A 19,399-nucleotide genomic window follows, 5' to 3' on the forward strand; every position below is an offset into this window, starting at 1 on the left:
CCTGAATCCTCCTCCCCTCCCCCCCCTCCTCCCTCTCTGCAGATGACTTCGTCAACCATTTTGAAAAGAAGGTCGACGACATCCGATCCTCGTTTGCTAAGTCAAACGACACCGCTGGTTCTGCTCACACTGCCCTACCCTGTGCTCTGACCTCTTTCTCCCCTCTCTCTCCAGATGAAATCTCGCGTCTTGTGACGGCCGGCCGCCCAACAACCTGCCCGCTTGACCCTATTCCCTCCTCTCTTCTCCAGACCATTTCCGGAGACCTTCTCCCTTACCTCACCTCGCTCATCAACTCATCCCTGACCGCTGGCTATGTCCCTTCTGTCTTCAAGAGAGCGAGAGTTGCACCCCTTCTGAAAAAACCTACACTCGATCCCTCCGATGTCAACAACTACAGACCAGTATCCCTTCTTTCTTTTCTCTCCAAAACTCTTGAACGTGCCGTCCTTGGCCAGCTCTCCCGCTATCTCTCTCAGAATGACCTTCTTGATCCAAATCAGTCAGGTTTCAAGACTAGTCATTCAACTGAGACTGCTCTTCTCTGTATCACGGAGGCCCTCCGCACTGCTAAAGCTAACTCTCTCTCCTCTGCTCTCATCCTTCTAGACCTATCGGCTGCCTTCGATACTGTGAACCATCAGATCCTCCTCTCCACCCTCTCCGAGTTGGGCATCTCCGGCGCGGCCCACGCTTGGATTGCGTCCTACCTGACAGGTCGCTCCTACCAGGTGGCGTGGCGAGAATCTGTCTCCTCACCACGCGCTCTCACCACTGGCGTCCCCCAGGGCTCTGTTCTAGGCCCTCTCCTATTCTCGCTATACACCAAGTCACTTGGCTCTGTCATAACCTCACATGGTCTCTCCTATCATTGCTATGCAGACGACACACAATTAATCTTCTCCTTTCCCCTTCTGATGACCAGGTGGCGAATCGCATCTCTGCATGTCTGGCAGACATATCAGTGTGGATGACGGATCACCACCTCAAGCTGAACCTCGGCAAGACGGAGCTGCTCTTCCTCCCGGGAAGGACTGCCCGTTCCATGATCTCGCCATCACGGTTGACAACTCCATTGTGTCCTCCTCCCAGAGCGCTAAGAACCTTGGCGTGATCCTGGACAACACCCTGTCGTTCTCAACTAACATCAAGGCGGTGGCCCGTTCTTGTAGGTTCATGCTCTACAACATCCGCAGAGTACGACCCTGCCTCACACAGGAAGCGGCGCAGGTCCTAATCCAGGCACTTGTCATCTCCCGTCTGGATTACTGCAACTCGCTGTTGGCTGGGCTCCCTGCCTGTGCCATTAAACCCCTACAACTCATCCAGAACGCCGCAGCCCGTCTGGTGTTCAACCTTCCCAAGTTCTCTCACGTCACCCCGCTCCTCCGCTCTCTCCACTGGCTTCCAGTTGAAGCTCGCATCCGCTACAAGACCATGGTGCTTGCCTACGGAGCTGTGAGGGGAACGGCACCTCAGTACCTCCAGGCTCTGATCAGGCCCTACACCCAAACAAGGGCACTGCGTTCATCCACCTCTGGCCTGCTCGCCTCCCTACCACTGAGGAAGTACAGTTCCCGCGCAGCCCAGTCAAAACTGTTCGCTGCTCTGGCCCCCCAATGGTGGAACAAACTCTCTCACGACGCCAGGACAGAGGAGTCAATCACCACCTTCCGGAGACACCTGAAACCCCACCTCTTTCAGGAATACCTAGGATAGGATAAAGTAATCCTTCTCACCCCCCTTAAAAGATTTAGATGCACTATTGTAAAGTGGCTGTTCCACTGGATGTCTTAAGGTGAACGCACCAATTTGTAAGTCGCTCTGGATAAGAGCGTCTGCTAAATGACTTAAATGTAAAATGTAAATGTAAAATTAAATATATAGTACTGTACTTTGACACTGATGATAGAATATTAGGTTAGTCTACTCGCACACATGTAGGCTGAGGCCGTCGGATGCAGCACTGTCATCACACCGACCAAAGCATAAGTGATTCTTCATGCCACAAAACTGTTTAACATCGGCGACACTACTTATCGCGTCCAATACATTGATAATGATTTTTCAGTTTGCGCACTTCATTGCGCATTTATAATTAGTGCAAACAGCGCAAATCGCCCTATATGCATTGCCCTTTGTCCCAGAAGCCACACAACAGAAGGAAAAACCCTGTGCAGTGCAAGCAGCCATCTTGGACAGGCAGGCAAGGTAGATACTTCAGCCAGGATAACCTGCAGATCTCTTCTGAAGAGCCCGAGACATTAAATCGACAATTTCCGGTAAGAATATAAACATAATATAGGAGTGTTCGTATCCACATATAGCTAACACATTTATAAAACTTTGAACCTTCTGTGTTACAAATTATAGTGGCTAGCTAACAGCAAGCTACTACGCTAATATAGTTAAGTTAGCGTCTAGCTAGCCAACGAGTAAAGTGTCTACTAGCTAATGTTATCTATCTTGCGCTGTGTAATGTATTGCCGTTCTTCGCGGGCACTCGTGGTTTTGTCTAGCCATTGTGGATCTAGCCAGGTGTCTGTCGTTTTGGGTAACAGGCCATTGCTTTTGAGCTAACGTTGGCTAACTACTGTAGTATCCGAAAGAGTAACGTTACGCTGGCTAGCTATCATTTGTTGGCCCCAACATTTCGCCTAAGTTAGTTATCAAGGATCATGTCATGGTAACGGTATTCCTCCCTTTAGGTCGACACGGCTAGCTACCTGTTCGCCAATAAATGATGACACATGTATTATGGTTATCTAGTTAGCCAGTTTAGCCTGTTTCCAGCTGGCTAGTTAGCTAGCAGGTCAATGGAGATGGCTAATGTTAACTAGTCTAGTACGTTATGGTCATAGCTCGACATTTAACCGCTCCAGCTAGCAACACACACCTGTCCCAACTTCACTGCCAGTACATTTTACAATACCTTATTTTAGAGTCCCGTCTAAACAATAAACCAATATGCTAGCTTTCTAAACAGACTGTTGCCACGGTTTGTGTTGATAGCATCAGCTAGCTAACGTCGTTGGCCAGTAAATAGAGGCTTTGGGGTGTTGTATTCGTAGGTAATTAGTTTATCAACCTTTTCATCTCATGTAGCTAGCTATAGTCAGATGTGTGCTTTAACTGTCATGAGCAGTTAGCTAGATTATGCCCTCCCACTAGCCTACACTGTCACAAGCCAACTGTATTGTTCTGAAATTGTGGCGTTCATTCACCCATTAAAAGGTCCAACGCTGCCGTTTAATCTCAATATCAAATCATTTCTGGGTAACAATTAAGTACATTACTGTCATTGTTTTCAATTTAAGTTGTAAGAAATAAACAAACAATTTCTCAAGCATAAATGTTGCCAGGAGTGGTCTGATTGAGGGGTCTAATGCAGGGTTTCCAAAACTCGGTCCTGGGGCCCCACTAGGTGCATGTTTTGATTTTTGCCCTAGCACTACACAACTGATTCAAATAACCAACTCATTATCAAGCTTTGATTATTTGAATCAGCTATGTTTTGGAAACCCTGGCCCAATGGAAGGGACATGTAACCTAAAAACTAGCTTTTATTGGCAGAGAGGAGGGCAAACTCTCTTTGTTATTGGTTTATTAACTTATTCTGCCTGGCAGGCAGTCCAACCCAATTTCATAGTGTGGAAATATATTTAAAACACAGGAAAATTACATTTTTTTTACTGCACAGGCCCTTAGTTTAGAAATGTATAGTACAGTCGCTGTTTAGCTCAGCCAGCTATCCAGTAATAACATAGATGACACAGCATGCATCCATATCTAGGCCTTGTCTCGGGCCAGCCTTTACTGTCAATCACTGAAATATTTATTTGATATAAGAATGAGGCTTTGATTAGGATGGGATATGAATGTATTCATGTAGATGTGTCATCACCTGAGATACTCCTCTGAGCTGAGGCATTTGGTATTTTCTTGGCCTTGAATTTTACTTTGGAAAAATATTCCCTTAAAATGGCAGATCACACAGTGAAAGAAATACACTGTATGTGCACTGATTGAACCCAAGTTTTACAAATGATTTGTCCATTCCATCTCTGCCTTTGGTAATGGTGATCACAACCCAAATGCGCTTCTGCAATTTACAGCAGGAATTTGTTTGTATAGCAGCATAGCAATATGACAATGAGGAAGAGAAAAAATAGCCCAGATGTACAGTATGTGACACCAATTATATTGGTTCAACAACAGGAAGTGGGTGTGATAAGGTGACAGCGCTCTGTTTTATGAATCAGTGCTAGTGTATGGAGAAGTGCTGAGACTGCAGTCTGGTCACATGCTCTCAATCGCACTCTCCTTGGATGTATACTTCTCCAGGGCCTCGTTTGGGGAAAAAGGGAATTATTCCTATAATTTACCCAAAGAAGGAGTAGCCCTAGTGTGTACAGCTCTAGTAGGCCTATAGCTTTCGCCTTATGGAAAAACTCACACGAGTCTGGAGGCACCACATGACAGAGGGTCATGTGAGGGGAGGCAGTCAGGCTAGCAGCAAGGCAGGCTGTGATACTAGTGCACGTCCCGGTCAGTGTATCAAATCCCTTATTGGAGCTTATCCCACACGCTAACTACATGACTTCCCTTACCACCTCAACTGTCTTTCTACTTGTTTACTGCTCTACTGTACTCTCGCTGCACTTTGTTTTTCAAGCAGGCAGAGCTGGAATGGGGAGTGGGGCCATTTTGTTGTAGGCCACTTCAGGGGAGTGGCACCCAAGGGTCTCTGACCAACCCCATGCCAAGAGGATGAGGCGACGGGGACGCCTTGACCTGGAATTAACCCCCCCAGATGATTAGCACAAATTCATTCAATTCTGGAAGATGATCCTAAATATCAGTCTTCCGCGATTAGTTTACTCAATTTGCCTCTTTATATCACAATGTGAGCGTCCCTAATTCACCCCTCTTTCTTCACCCGGACTGTTCTCCTTTAACACTCCTCTTCTTCACCTTCTCCCATCTTCTCTCAAGTCAACCCACCCCAGCTCTAGCCTGAGGCATTTGTCATAGTACTATATTGTTTAGCAGGAAAACTTGGTCATTGAACAGCAGGCCACATCATGTGTTTTTCTGGTTTGCACCAGGCTCTATTGCATAGCTATTTTAATCTCCAACATCTGGTTTAACTGCAATGCATTTATAATTGCTGTGTACTGAACCACAGACTTAAGAGAAACTTCTCAGATAGAGGGAAACATTCTCTGGAGATGATAACAGATAGCCTAGTCACAATTAATCGCAAGTTAGAAGACTTGTATGTGTAGGCTATTATTCAGGGTGATTGATTTGTAATCAGATCCCATTGTTCCCTTGTGCCTTCTACTTGCATTACAGATGTCCACTCTCAGCTATAGTGTGAGACTGAATTACTGACAAGTGAATTATTTGAATCGATCTTGAGAATGCCCTCTCTCTTCCTGAAAAGTTGATGCTCTTATGTGAAGTCAGATCATGTATTCATAAACAAGGCTGATTTTAATTTGAGACTATATTTAATCCAAGCATTTGTTTGAATATTTTCAAATGTAAATGACTGTATGTGTGTCTATATTCCTGATTATCACCCATCCTTTCTTATAGACTATATTACCATATAAGCAGCAATGGATTCAGAGAGGTGTCTGTGCTATAAATAGCAGGCAGCTTCTAACAGCGATGCCTGATCGTCTCTTTATATACAGTACCAGTCAAAAGTTTGGACACACCTACTCATTCAAGGGTTTTTCTTTATTTGTACTATATTCTACATTGTAGAATAATAGCGAAGACATAAACACTGAAATAACACACATGGAATCATGTAGTAACCAAAAAAAGTGGTTAACTGTGCCTTGAATTCTAAATAAATCAGATCATCCGTTCACCTGCTCTGCGTCTCACAAAGACACGACAGTTGGAACCAAATATCTCAAATTTGGAGTCATCAGACCAAAGGACAGATATCCACCAGTCTAATGTCCATTGCTTGTGTTTCTTGGCCCAAGCAAGTCTCTTCTTCTTATTGGTGTCCTTTAGTAGTGGTTTCTTTGCAGCAATTCAACCATGAAGGTTGGATTCGTGCAGTCTCCTCTGAACAGTTGATGTTGAGATGTCTGTTACTTGAACTCTGTGAAGCATTTATTTGGGTTGCAATCTGAGACTGGTAACTAATTAACTTATCCTCTGCAGCAGAGGTAACTCGAGGTCTTCCTTTCCTGTAGCGGTCTTCATGAGAGCCAGTTTCATCATAGCCTTTGATGGTTTTTGCTACTGCACTTGAAGAAACATTCAAAGTTCTTGAAATGTTCCGTATTGACTGACCTTCATGTCTTAAAGTAATGATGGACGGTCGTTTCTCTTTGCTTATTTGAGCTGTTCTTGCCATAATATGGACTTGGTCATTTACCAAATGGGGCTATCTTCTGTATACCACCCCTACCGTGTCACAATGCAACTGATTGTCTCAAACGCATTAAGAAGGAAATAAATTCCACAAATTAACTTTTAACAAGGCACACCGGTTAATTGAAATGCATTCCAGGTGACTACCTCATGAAGCTGGTTGAGAGAATGCCACGAGTGTGCAAAGCCGTCATCAAGGCAAAGGGTGGTTACTTTGAAGAATCTAAAATATATGTTGATTTGTTTAACACTTTTTTTGGTTACTACATGATTCCATGAGTGTTATTTCAATGTTTATGTCTTCGCTATTATTCTACAATGTAGAAAATAGTAAAACATAAAGAAAAACCCTTGAATGAGTAGGTGTGTCCAAACTATACATTGAAAAATCTTATATCTAAAATATATTTTGATTTAACACTTTTTTTTGGTTACTACATGATTCCATGTGTGTTACTTAATAGTTTTGATATCTTAACTAATCTTCTACAATGTAGAAAATAGTGAAACAATAAAGAAGCCCTGTAATGAGTAGGTGTCCAAAATTTTAACTGCTACTGTAGGTGTAGTTAGTTATAATTCTAACCCATATGAATGAATGTCGCTCTGCATAAAGGCAACAGGTGGGTTGTGTGGGTAGCTGGTATCTAGGGATACCAATTACTTAGGGCCTAGACCTGTGTGTTTCCATGCAGTATCTAGCCAGACTGTTAAGTGGAATTTAAAGGTGCTACTTGTCCTCCCTTGGGTACTCTTGTGAAATGACACCTGCTAATGGTTCTGACAGAGCCTCTGTATAATGGACTCGGGAGATGCAAGGAAACGCTATCCCTCTTAAAACCTCTCCTCTTCTACAGCCTAATGTAACGTCTTCCTTTCATTTGAGATTAAAAGGAGCTGTGCACATATGATGCAATTTCCTGAATGTGAAGTCTAATGAAATCGCTTGCCTCAAAGTGACACAACACTGCTGGGGATGTTGCCTGCCTGTACTTGCTGTATCGATGACACAGTTGGCTAGAAGCCTCATATTTATCTGAGTGTATCATAGAAAATAGCTGCTTATTTTCTATGCAGGTGGACGTTGTTCTTTTTAATGATGTTCATACACACACCTCAGTCTGCCCGGGACCATGGACCTAAGCCTTTGCTGTTGTGGAGAGTATAGCCTTGTTCCCCCATTGGCTAAGCACAGGACAAGGCTAATGCTTACCATTCAATTTAAACCTCTCTGTTTACTCCGACATCTGTCTGAGAGTTCTCAGAGCAGTTGTAGCGCGAGGTTTGTGATGCAGAGAGAAGAAACACGCCATTGAACATGGTACATAATGGTGATGATCAACCAACCCAACATAAACACCCATTTGGTCCTATGCACTTGTTTTAGCTTCCGCTGTGTGAGATTAGGCTACATTGAGAGAAGTTCTCTATCTTCATCTTGATGAAAACGAGTGGCTAAGCGATTATTTGATTAATGAGCCTTTCAAAATGATAACATCCGTATTGTAATTGGTGGTTATTCATCCTCTAACTAACCCCATTAGTTAATGGCTGCTGGCCTGAAGATCATAATGGAAACTTCAAATTGTAGGTGCATCTCGGGATAGTAATACAGAGGAGTCTGGAGTCTGGCTCTGCCCCGTCTCCACTTGTTCCAGTCCATGGTACTGTTCTGAATAAGATGGCTTCTTGGAAGAACTCTCCTGGCAGGCCCTGTCCATCAGTGTGTGTGATCTATGATGACCCTCCCTGTCTGATTTAAAAAAAAAATTGCAGCATCCCTCCCCTTTTAGGTCTCTTTTCCTCAGCTGGGCTAAGAGTCAAATCCTGGTTGGTTTCTCTTCTTACACAACCTGCCCACAGGGTGTGTCCTAATAATCTTTCCTTTCTCCTGAAGTGTACACTCGTTCACCACTTCCCACAAATCTAAACGCGTTGGATTGGTGGAGGCATGAGCTAGAGCTAGTTTCCACCATGTTTCTTATACCAGAAATGTCCTTTCAAATCAGTGAAGGGAAGTAAAAAAGTGCGCACTTTGGGAGGAAGGAGAGATAATTGGGACCTTTCCAGTGATAGCTGGGTGAAGCTTTACTTCTTCATGCTGATTTGATGGACAGACATCAGTTGAGTTTGGCCCTGTAGATGAATATCCGATATTGGAGTTACAAATACGTTGACTTTATGTGGTCAGATCCATCACTATCAGATGGTTTCAGCTCTTCCAGCTGGGTTGAGTCCTACCCATATGTTTGAGAGGTCAGTGCTCCTGGGCCTGCTGTCTAACTGAGAAATCACATGACAGGAATCCTGAGAAATCAGGAATTATTCATACTACCTAGAATAATGTTTTAGTTCTCATACAGCACACCAGCTGCTCAGTCTGTCTAGTACGGTCTGAGACATGGTGACATCATTCTTTACTGAGCATGTTGACCAATTCACAGGCCCATGCTATCTGCCAGGCATAATGTTGTAGTTTAATGTTATGGAGTGCCAGTGGTCGAGCAGCGAGATGCAATGTTTCAGTTGACTAAGTGTGTGGTCAAACCAAGCACTGTACAATTAAATGGGATAGTGAGTGATGTCGACAGACAGAACTCAATGATAATGTGTGGTTTCTGCATGATGCCCAGCTAGAGTCGGTTCATAGACAGCACCCTGATTCTTTCTCTGACTCACCTTGAGCCTTTCTCTCTCTTTCAGAGTCACGATGGCCACCGCACCGTACAACTACTCCTACATTTTTAAATACATCATCATCGGTAAGTGAGGCGCGAGCATGTGTGTTGACTGGATTGGAATGGAGGCCTGTTTGTTTGTGTGTACAGTGCTGTATGTAGGTCACCCATTGGTTGCAGTTAGCACACAGCTCACTGAGATGCTACAAGCACTGAAAGAGCACCAATCACGAGACTAGAACCGTAGCTCAGGAGTTGGTTCTGGTCTGGTCATGTGGTCAGGATTACTCCAGGTCTCAACCATGACCCCATTACAGCAGATTCCTTTTGATTCGGTATGTGGGTCGCCATCTCTTGTGATTTTTTTTTTTTTTTTTTTCATCAATAAATGTTTTCCCCGGAAGCTAGCCTAAGCAAAGCTAAATGGTTTGTGTTCTAATGACATACTGTACTGACAATGTGCTCGTAACAGGGTTATTAATGAACTTAAAAAAGAACGATTGCTCTCCTGTTTTACCAACAGAAGCAATGAGCGTACAATAACCTTGTGCATCGTTGCTGCATAGCCCAGGCCAAAATGTTCTGAGTTGTGGTGGTAGTTTTATCTTGTTGTGCATTCCACTCTTCCCCTTCGTCTATTTTCCAACCAGTTTGGCACCTCAAAATAGGGAAGTTAAATCTCCATATCTCTCCAACTCCCTGGAGCTTGTTTACCCTGCTGCGTTGAGGCCTTTAAAACCCCCACCTCAATGTCAACTTTGTGGACTTGTTTGACAACTGCCAAAGGCCCCCCCTCTTGTTTGCTGTCTGTTACCTAGACATTAATGTTGTCATACAACACACACACACACACGTCGCTTCAGCTCCGTAGCTAGAGCAGACATTCTTATATAGGCCTTAAAGGTGCAATATGCAGAAATCGCTCTGCCATTTCCTGGTTGCTAAAATTTGAGTAGTTTGCCTAATTTCAGTTTGACAAAACAAACAAGTATTCAGAAACATTGCACCATCTAAACCGCTGTGACATATATTTTCAATAACTACAAATATTGTATTATTCAGCTGTTTGAAGCTGATGTACAAAACCGACTGCAGAAGACGCAAGAATGGGAAGCCTAGAACTAGCACACAGAACAGATCTACTGCTTCTTAGACTTGCTTTCAATAAGAATGACAGATCTATGACTCACATTTCTATGTGAATTTGGTCAGGACACCCAAAAAGTTACATATTGCAGCTTTAAAAAGTAAATAAAATGCTCTGCTCTCCCCACTCCACTAGAGGTGACCATGCCAGCTATTAAGTCAAAGCCCTGCAGGCCTGTTCATGCTGCCTCTTCAAGCGCCCTCCATATGTGTAAAGCACACAACTGGCAACCACCATAGCATTCTGTTAACAATGTCTGAGGGGGAGAGGGAAGATGCTATTTCTGTGTTACAACCGGAGTTGTTCCTGGTCAGACCGAGTGGTCAGTGAAAACAAATCCCTTCATAGGAAAATATGAAACAAGTTGTATGTCTGTGTGTTTTTTGTCCTCTCCGTCTTGTATGTAATGTTAATATTTGAACATGGATCCTGACACATCTCCTCTCTCTCTCTCTGTAGGGGACATGGGGGTAGGGAAGTCATGTTTGCTTCACCAGTTCACAGAGAAGAAATGTAAGTACATCCCCGGCTCCCCACTGACTCCAAACAGATACCCCCCCATCTCACACAGGCTGTAGGAATGGACTGTTTCACTTTAAATCCCCTCTGACGACTTCAGCTCATTGAGAGAGGGGGAGAGTGTGGGTGCCACTTTGAAATGTGTGTCTGCTTCATGTTATTTGTGTGTGCTTTCTCAGCTGTAGCCTCAGTCAGTTCACTATAACACCCAGGCGTTTGAATGCATTTGAATGGCATTATTAGCAGGCAGCAGTAAATGCAGATGCTCTGCTCCTCATTCATCTATTTAGCATCGCATCCTGCATGGCCCGTAGACTTGGGCTCGGAACAGGCAGCTGCTTTGTGAGTGCTGAATGCCAGGTTTGAAGACTTCCTCCCTGTCTCTGGTTAAGATTGAAATGCAAGTGGTAAAAACCAACTGATCTGCCAGTCTGAAATGGATACTCAACCCAACCCACCTGCAATCTCTGTTCCCTCACAATGGAGGTGATGAAGTGCGTGTATACGGTCAAGGGTGCACCTGTTTTCTCTGTGTGGTTGGATGTGTTTGTGACTGTGTGGAAAGATGCGTATGTATATGGGTGCTGTTCATAGTTCAAGTTGGTGCTAGCTGTGCCACTGGCAGGCTGTTCTATATGGTAGGGAGAGGAAAGAGATTGTGCAGGGGAAGGAGGAGGTGTAGTAACAGTAAATGGAGTAGAGAGCAGGTTAATCACAGCAGTCTGACACTCCGGAGAGGAGGAAGGGAGGCAGGCTGCGGGAAGGTCGACTGAGTCAGACTTCCGTGATGGGAGATGTAGTCGGTGAAGAAGATGCGAAGCAAGAGGTTTCACCAATGCATTTCTATGGGCTTACTTTGTCCCGACACTTGTCGTCTGCCTTCCCCGCCTTTGGGGGAAAAAAACTCTCATTGTTTGGGCGGAGACACGAGCATCTCGTCATTATTTTCAGATCTCTGATGTAGTTCGCTCCCCAGAGTCTCTTCATGTCTCTTGACAAAGTGACAATACTCTGTTTTTGATATTTATTGAATTCTGTGTGTTATAGAGGAATGTTGCCTCCTTGGATTCCTCATAGCTATACTGACGATCTATTCCTTTCCCCACCTCTCGCTCCTCCAGTCATGGCGGACTGCCCCCACACGATCGGCGTAGAGTTTGGCACGAGGATAATCGAGGTGAGCGGCCAGAAGATCAAGCTGCAGATCTGGGACACGGCGGGCCAGGAGCGCTTCAGGGCCGTCACGCGTAGTTATTACAGGGGGGCCGCGGGCGCACTCATGGTCTACGACATCACCAGGTACGTGCACACACTCCGACGTGCCCAAACCTTAATGCTCCAGGTAGAAGCTGTCTGTAGGCAATGAGCTAGGGTCAAATTACCCTTCCCCAATCCTAGCTCAAACCATACAGAAAAGAAGAAAAAAACTTTCCTCCGATAAGCATCAAGGGCCAACTTCATCCTACTCCCACCTAGTCCCCTCAGCTTGTTCTACAATACACAGCCCACCCCGTTAGCTGTACTAGTCAGATTGCTCTCGGTCTGTAGGCCTATATGTCTGTGTGGGAGACAAAGGAAAGGAAAAGGGGCAGATGGCCCTCTCTTCCTGAATGAACATGGTGTCTGCATCCTGTTGCCCTCCCCACCTTCCTCCCCCAAACTGTGAGAATGTATCAGTGGCCATCTAAACTAACAGTGGAATGTGTGTCTCCTCTCATAGAAAGCATAGGCTCAGAGTAAAGCTTTAAGTAGTGCAGTATTTCTATATTGTAGTTTTCCCACTAATAGTAGTTGGTGTCTATGCAGCATATCATTGCTTCTGTTTTATGAATTGGGATTCGATTGCTCGTTTGTTCCCTAGCCCAATTTTAGCGTTCCATATTGACACCTGTGTCTCGGACTGTAAGAACTGTTGTCAAAACAATCAGTAAGTGATATCAGAAAGTTTATTCTATTAGTGAAAGGATATATATAGATACAGATCACGGCCTCTCCTTTGATCCCACTTATGATGTGGCACACTCGGTTTTGTCCCGACCTGCCACCAGGTTAACTAACTCCCACTCTTCCCTGTGTGTGTTCCACAGGAGAAGTACGTACAACCACCTCAGCAGCTGGCTGACTGATGCCAGAAATCTGACCAACCCGAATACTGTGAGTATGGTTTCACACTGCTCCACTCTAGCTGCCTGTCAAACACACTGTGTCTGGTTGGATGTACTACCAAGTAGTTACTCCTTCTTGCATTCTCTCATCTAATGCTCTTTGTGTCTCTGCTGTATCCCAACGCAGCACACCCAAGTGTGTATGATTGATGCCCAGAGCCCCGTCCATCTCTAAATTGCATTTTGACTATATGATTATGGCCAAATCACGCTGCTTTCATGTACAGATTAGAATATGCGTTTAGCTTGCTTATACAACGTCAACATCCTAAACTCACTCAGACTGTCTGCTTGTTTGTACCCGAAGACCACAGTCTCTCGTTGGAAAATGGGACATGACTAGTGCCCAGATGCATTGGAAGTTGTATATTCATTAGAGGTCAACCGGTTATGATTTTTCAACGCTGATACCGATACCGATTGGAGGACCAAAAAAAGCTGTTTTAATTTTTATATATTTTATATATATATTTGTAATAATGACAATTACAACAATACGGAATGAATAATGCACACTTTTATTTTAACTTAATATAATACATAAATAAAATCAATTTAGTCTCAAATAAATAATGAAAAATGTTAAATTTGTTTTAAATAATGCAAAAACAAAGTGTTGGTGAAGAAAGTAAAAGTGCAATATGTGCCATGTAAAAAAAGCTAGCGTTTAAGTTCCTTGCTCAGAACATGAAAACATATGAAAGCTGGTGGTTCCTTTTAACATGAATCTTCAATATTCCAGGTAAGAAGCTTTAGATTGTAGTTATTATAGGACTATTTCTCTCTATACAATTTGTATTTCATATACCTTTGACTATTGGATGTTCTAATAGGTACTTTAGTATTGCCAGCCTAATCTCGGGAGTTGATAGGCTTGAAGTCATAAACAGCGCAATGCTTGAAGCATTGCGAAGAGCTGCTGGCAAACGCAGTAAAGTGCTGTTTGAATGAATGCTTACGGGTTTGCTGCTGCCTACCACCGCTCAGTCAGACTGCTCTATCAAATCATATACTTAATTATAATATAATAACACACAGAAATACGAGCCTTAGGTCATTAATATGGTCAAATCCGGAAACTATAATTTCGAAAACAAAAGTTTATCTAACGGGTGGCATCCATAACTCTAAATATTGGTGTTACATTGCACAACCTTCTAATGACATAATTACATAAAACTCTGGCAAATTAGTTCGCAACGAGCCAGGCGGCCCAAACTGTTGTATATACCCTGACTCTGCGTGCAGTGAACGCAAGAGAAGTGACACAATTTCCCTAGTTTAATATTGCCTGCTAACATGAATTTCTTTTAACTAAATATGCAGGTTTAAATAAATATACTTCTGTGTATTGATTTTAAGAAAGGCATTGATGATTATGGTTAGGTACATTCGTGCAATGATTTAGCTTTTTTCGCAAATGCGCTTTTGTTAAATCATCCCGTTTGGCGAAGTTGGCGGCCCAAACTGCTGCATAAACCCTGACTCTGTTGCACAGAACGCAAGAGAAGTGACACAATTTCCCAATTTAAAAGAAATTCATGTTAGCAGGCAATATTAACTAAATATGCAGGTTTAAAAATATATACTTGTGCATAGATTTTTTTTCCTTTTTTTTTCCAATTGTTGTAGTAGCTACTATCTTGTCTCATCGCTACAACTCCCGTACGGGCTCGGGAGAGACTAAGGTTGAAAGTCATGCGTCCTCCGATACACAACCCAACCAAGCCGCACTGCTTCTTAACACAGCGCGCATCCAACCCGGAAGCCAGCCGCACCAATGAGTCGGAGGAAACACTGTGCACCTGGCAACCTTGGTTAGCGTGCACTGCGCCCGGCCCGCCACAGGAGTCACTGGTGCACAATGAGTCAAGGATATCCCTACCGGCCGACGCTGGGCCAATTGCTCGTCGCCCCATGGACCTCCCGGTTGCGACAGAGCCTGGGCGCGAACCCAGAGTCTCTGGTGGCACAGCTGGCGCTGCAGTACAGCGCCCTTAACCACTGCGCCACCCGGGAGGCCCGTGTATTGATTTTAAGAAAGGCGTTGATGTTTATGGTTAGGTACACATTGGTGCAACGACAGTGCTTTTTAGGCGAATGCGCTTGTTAAATCACCTGTTTGGCGAAGTATGCAATGATTCAATGATAAATTAACAGGCACTGCATCGATTATATACAATGCAGGACAAGCTAGATAAACTAGTAATATCATCAACCATGTGTAGTTAACTAGTGATTATGTTAAGATTGATTGATTGTTTTTTATAAGATACGTTTAATGCTAGCTAGCACCTTACCTTGGCTCCTTGCTGCAGTCGCATAAACAGGTAGTCAGCCTGCCACGCAATCTCTTCATGGAGTGCAATGTAATCGGCCATGATCGGTGTCCAAAAATGCTCATTACAGATTGTTATGAAAACTTGAAATCGGCCCTAATTAATCGGCCATTCCGATTAATCGGTCGACCTCTAATATTAATATCTGTATCTTTCACGGTGTGTAGCCAATACAGTATTGCTGAATCCTTTTCTCCCACGGGTGCTAAGTTCTGTAAGAGCTCTCGCTCAGTGAAGTGTGTGAGCTGTCTCGTATGTCGTTTTTTGACTATAAGTGAGTGAGGATGTGAGTTTAGTGCCTGCCAGGCTGCTACTGTGTTAATGTGTTTGGTGCCTGGAGGACTGACCGACTCATTCTGTCCTCCCACAGGTGATCATTCTCATAGGTAACAAAGCAGATCTGGAGGCCCAGAGAGATGTCACGTATGAGGAGGCCAAGCAGTTCGCTGAGGAGAACGGTGAGACAGGGAACACCCTCAGGCTCAATGAGAGGGATGATGGGAGAGGAGTAACTCGCATCAATCTGTCTCTCTCTTCCACCCTATCTGAATGGCTGTGAGAATGCCCCCAGGCCCCCCAATTCTCACAAGGTGATTGATTGGAAGGGGGAGTGTGAGGGAGACCAAGAGAGAAGAGACCCCTCCATATAGGGAGAGATGGCGAGTTTGAGAAGTAGCAACTCGTCTCTGATTGAGAGGGTGAAAGAGAGTAAATGGAGCATACATTCAGGTACAGAGGGAGAATGCAAAAGAGGTGAACGCATAAGTGAGGACACATTCATAGAGAGCGAGTGAGAGACGCTATATACAGTACCATTCAAAAGTTTGGACACGCCTACTCATTCAAGGGTTTTTATTTTATTTTTACAATTTTCTACATTGTAGAATAATAGTGAAGACAAACTATGAAATAACACATATGGAATCATGTAGTAACCAAAAAGGTGTTAAACTAATCAAAATATATTTTAAATTCTTCTTTGCCTTGATGACAGCTTTGCACACTCTTGGCATTCTCTCACACATGCAGGAGTTCCCACACATGCAGAGCACTTGTTGGCTGCTTTTCCTTCACTGTGGTCCAACTCATCCCAAACCATCTCAATTGGGTTGAGGTCGGGTGACTGGAGGCCAGGTCATCTGATGCAGCAGTACATCACACTCCTTCTTGGTCAAATAGCCCTTACACAGCTTGGAGGTGTGTTTTGGGTCATTGGCCTTTTGAAAAACAAATGATAGTCCCACTAAGTGCAAACCAGATGGGATAGCATATCGCTGGTTAAGTGTGCCTTGAATTCTAAATAAATCACAGACAGTGTCACCAGCAAAGCACCATCACACCTACTCCTCCATGCTTCATGGTGGGAACCACACATGCGGAGATCATCCGTTCACCTAGTCTGCATCTCACAAAGACACTGGTCCAGATTTTGCAGCTCTTTCAGAACATCGGCTATCTGGATTTGGGTGATTGAGAAATGGGGAGGCTTGGGTGTGTTGCTGTGGGGGGTGCAGGGCTGTTGACTGGAGTAGGGGTATATAGGTGGAAAGCATGGCCAGCCATAGAAATATGCTTACTGAAATTCTCAATTATAGTGGCTTTATCGGTGGTGACAGTGTTTCCTAACCTCAGTGCAGTGGGCAGCTGGGAGGAGGTGCTTTTATTCTCCATGGACTAGTGTCCCAGAACTTTTTTGAGTTTGTGCTATAGGATGCAAATTTCTGCTTGAAAAAGCTAGCCTTCGCTTTCCTGACTGCCCGTGTATATTGGTTTCTAACTTCCCTGGAAAGTTGCATATCACGAGGGCTAACAAGGCACACCTGTTTAATTGAACTCCATTCCAGGTGACTACCTCATGAAGCTGGTTGAGAGAATGCCAAGAGTGTGCAATGCTGTCATCAAGGCAAAGGGTGGCTACTTTGAAGAATCTAAAATTACATGTTGATTTGTTTAACATTTTTTTGGTTACAACATGATTCCATACTGTATGTGTAATTTCATAGTTTTGATGCCATCACTATTATTCTATAATATAGTAACAATAGAGTAAAACCCTTGAATGAGCAGGTGTCCAAACTTTTGACTGGTACTGTATACAAAAGAGGGAGTTTTTTAAATATATTTTTTTTATCCAGTCAGATAAACACTCCAAACAGCCTACCCGACCGCTCTGGGGGCGTCCTCGCGGTCCTAAAGTACACTGTTGTCTCTTTTTGTATCACATACCAATGATAAAAGTGGGGTGACAATAATGCATTTACAGAATGTAGGGGGGGGGACATGTCTTGTGAAAGTTGCACCCCTGAGCATAGGTATGAGTAAGGAGGATGGTTGGGGATCTGTAATTTTCTTCTGCAGTAGTCTGACTCCATCTTGTGTCCATTCCTTGTTACAGGTCTCTTATTCCTGGAAGCCAGCGCAAAAACGTAAGGCGTAGGCCACTGCCTGCTTTTACCTCACATTTGGTCTGAAATGTGCTGAAATGCTTTGTGTTCCTAACCGTGTGACTGACTGACTGTCTGCCTCTGCCCAGGGGTGAGAACGTGGAGGATGCCTTCCTGGAGGCAGCTAAGAAGATCTACCAGAACATCCAGGACGGCAGTCTGGACCTGAATGCTGCAGAGTCTGGTGTCCAGCACAAGCCCTCCGCACCCCAGGGAGGCCGGCTAATAACCAACGAACCACAGCCCCAGAGGGAAGGCTGCGGCTGCTAATGACCAACGCCTCTCTGTTCTCATCCTCCCTCCATCTCCCCCACCCCACTCCACTGGGGCTGCATGAGTGTGGGGCACGGGTGGGGGGAGGGAATGAGGGATGGGCTGAATGGGAGTGTACCTCTCTATGAATCTGTCATTCCTCCTCCCCCACCTTTTTCACTTTGTCTTCTTCCTCACTTCTCTCTTGTTCCCTCTCCCTCTCTTCGTCTGCCCCATTCAGTCCAGCTCATCTGCCATGGAAACCCAGATCCACACACATTTAATATATATAAAGACATGGGTTACTGACAAAGATAGGTAATGTTCATAATAACACAACCAGAATAAATGCTTTTTAAACGTTTCCTTTTATAGCTTCTACCTATACTATATACACCGATCAAGTCTCATCCACCACATCCCAAACAAAGCCTGTGTAGTCGATAACCACCATTGACCTGAAGCTATCCAGACACACTCCCCCCGCGTCAGTCCTGCATGGTTTAATGATCTAGGACTGTTTTAAACTGAAATGGTTAGTGAAGGGATTGATGTAGTAATGTATGACGCAGCCCCGCTACAGCTCGCTATCGGTGGTGGCAGATGTGTGTGTTCGGTCCAGTTGTTGAACAGAGTCTAGAGCAGTCCTTAGCCAAAGCTTTCCTCCTGGTCCTTATGGTGAAGCTCTGATACTAGACAGATATTTCATCCTTCTGATGGTGTCCTACAGTTCAGTGTGGCAACACTAGTGTAGTAGAGACACTTAAAGCCCAAGAGACCTGGAATTCCCCAGAATCTCCTCTACCTACATGACGTCACAGGAAAGGGTGTGTGGGGATGGGATTTATGACTGTTAATGACACTTCAAATAAAACTGATCATCAGTTTCATTGCACCCGCCCCATATCAATACAACCTGTCCTTAACAGCATTTTCTTTGTTGTGGTTTGCCTTGTTATGATTTAATGTTAAATATTTTCTTTGCTGCACTTGCTCTACATACTGCTGTCAAATTGTAGTGGAGAACATGGAACTGGTTTAACAATGAGGAAAAGACTAGGGTAGAAATTCAAACTGACCCCAGATCAATGCTAAGGGTCATCTTAGACCTGTCTGCACCACAGGTGTAGGGTTCTCTCTTCAGCCTGCTCTCCCCATAGGCTTGTATAAAAAGACCAAGCAACACGCCCCATATTGGATGAGTGACACTCATCCCAACTCAATTTCTGTACCATAGAATAATTCCCCCAATTCGGCAGCTGTGTATATAGCTTATATATGTTGGTGACCATGCTACTTTGAGGATAAACAAACCATGCTGGCTTCGTAGAGATCTGTACAGTTGTTTGTGGGATGCTTGTATTTCGTGCTTGGGAATTCTGTAACATAGTTTCTATGAATAAATGTGTATGGACAGACTTCCTCTACTCATTGATACCTGATGGTTCCC

General features: G+C 44.2%; 1 protein-coding gene across 1 annotated transcript; it reads left to right on the forward strand.

The window, feature by feature from the left end:
- The first annotated feature begins 1,992 nt into the window (after positions 1 to 1,992).
- rab14l (RAB14, member RAS oncogene family, like) lies at positions 1,993 to 19,367 on the forward strand. Its single transcript, XM_029620446.2, has 8 exons — positions 1,993 to 2,282; positions 9,109 to 9,167; positions 10,690 to 10,743; positions 11,871 to 12,048; positions 12,837 to 12,903; positions 15,624 to 15,711; positions 17,649 to 17,679; positions 17,787 to 19,367. The coding sequence occupies exons 2-8, from the start codon at positions 9,116 to 9,118 to the stop codon at positions 17,965 to 17,967; spliced, it is 651 nt and encodes a 216-aa protein (XP_029476306.1). The 5' UTR covers positions 1,993 to 2,282; positions 9,109 to 9,115; the 3' UTR covers positions 17,968 to 19,367.
- The last annotated feature ends 32 nt before the right edge of the window (positions 19,368 to 19,399 follow it).

Source organism: Oncorhynchus nerka, linkage group LG19, assembly GCF_034236695.1.
Source record: "Oncorhynchus nerka isolate Pitt River linkage group LG19, Oner_Uvic_2.0, whole genome shotgun sequence".
Lineage (NCBI taxonomy): Eukaryota > Metazoa > Chordata > Actinopteri > Salmoniformes > Salmonidae > Oncorhynchus > Oncorhynchus nerka.

What these genes read in the sequence shown, in the direction of transcription:
- rab14l (XM_029620446.2), top strand. Translation starts at nt 9,116, where the DNA reads ATGGCCACCGCACCGTACAACTACTCCTACATTTTTAAATACATCATC. An exon ending in TTTTAAATACATCATCATCG is followed by an intron (nt 9,168 to 10,689) that starts GTAAGTGAGGCG and finishes CTCTCTCTGTAG; the next exon opens with GGGACATGGGGGTAGGGAAG. An exon ending in CCAGTTCACAGAGAAGAAAT is followed by an intron (nt 10,744 to 11,870) that starts GTAAGTACATCC and finishes TCGCTCCTCCAG; the next exon opens with TCATGGCGGACTGCCCCCAC.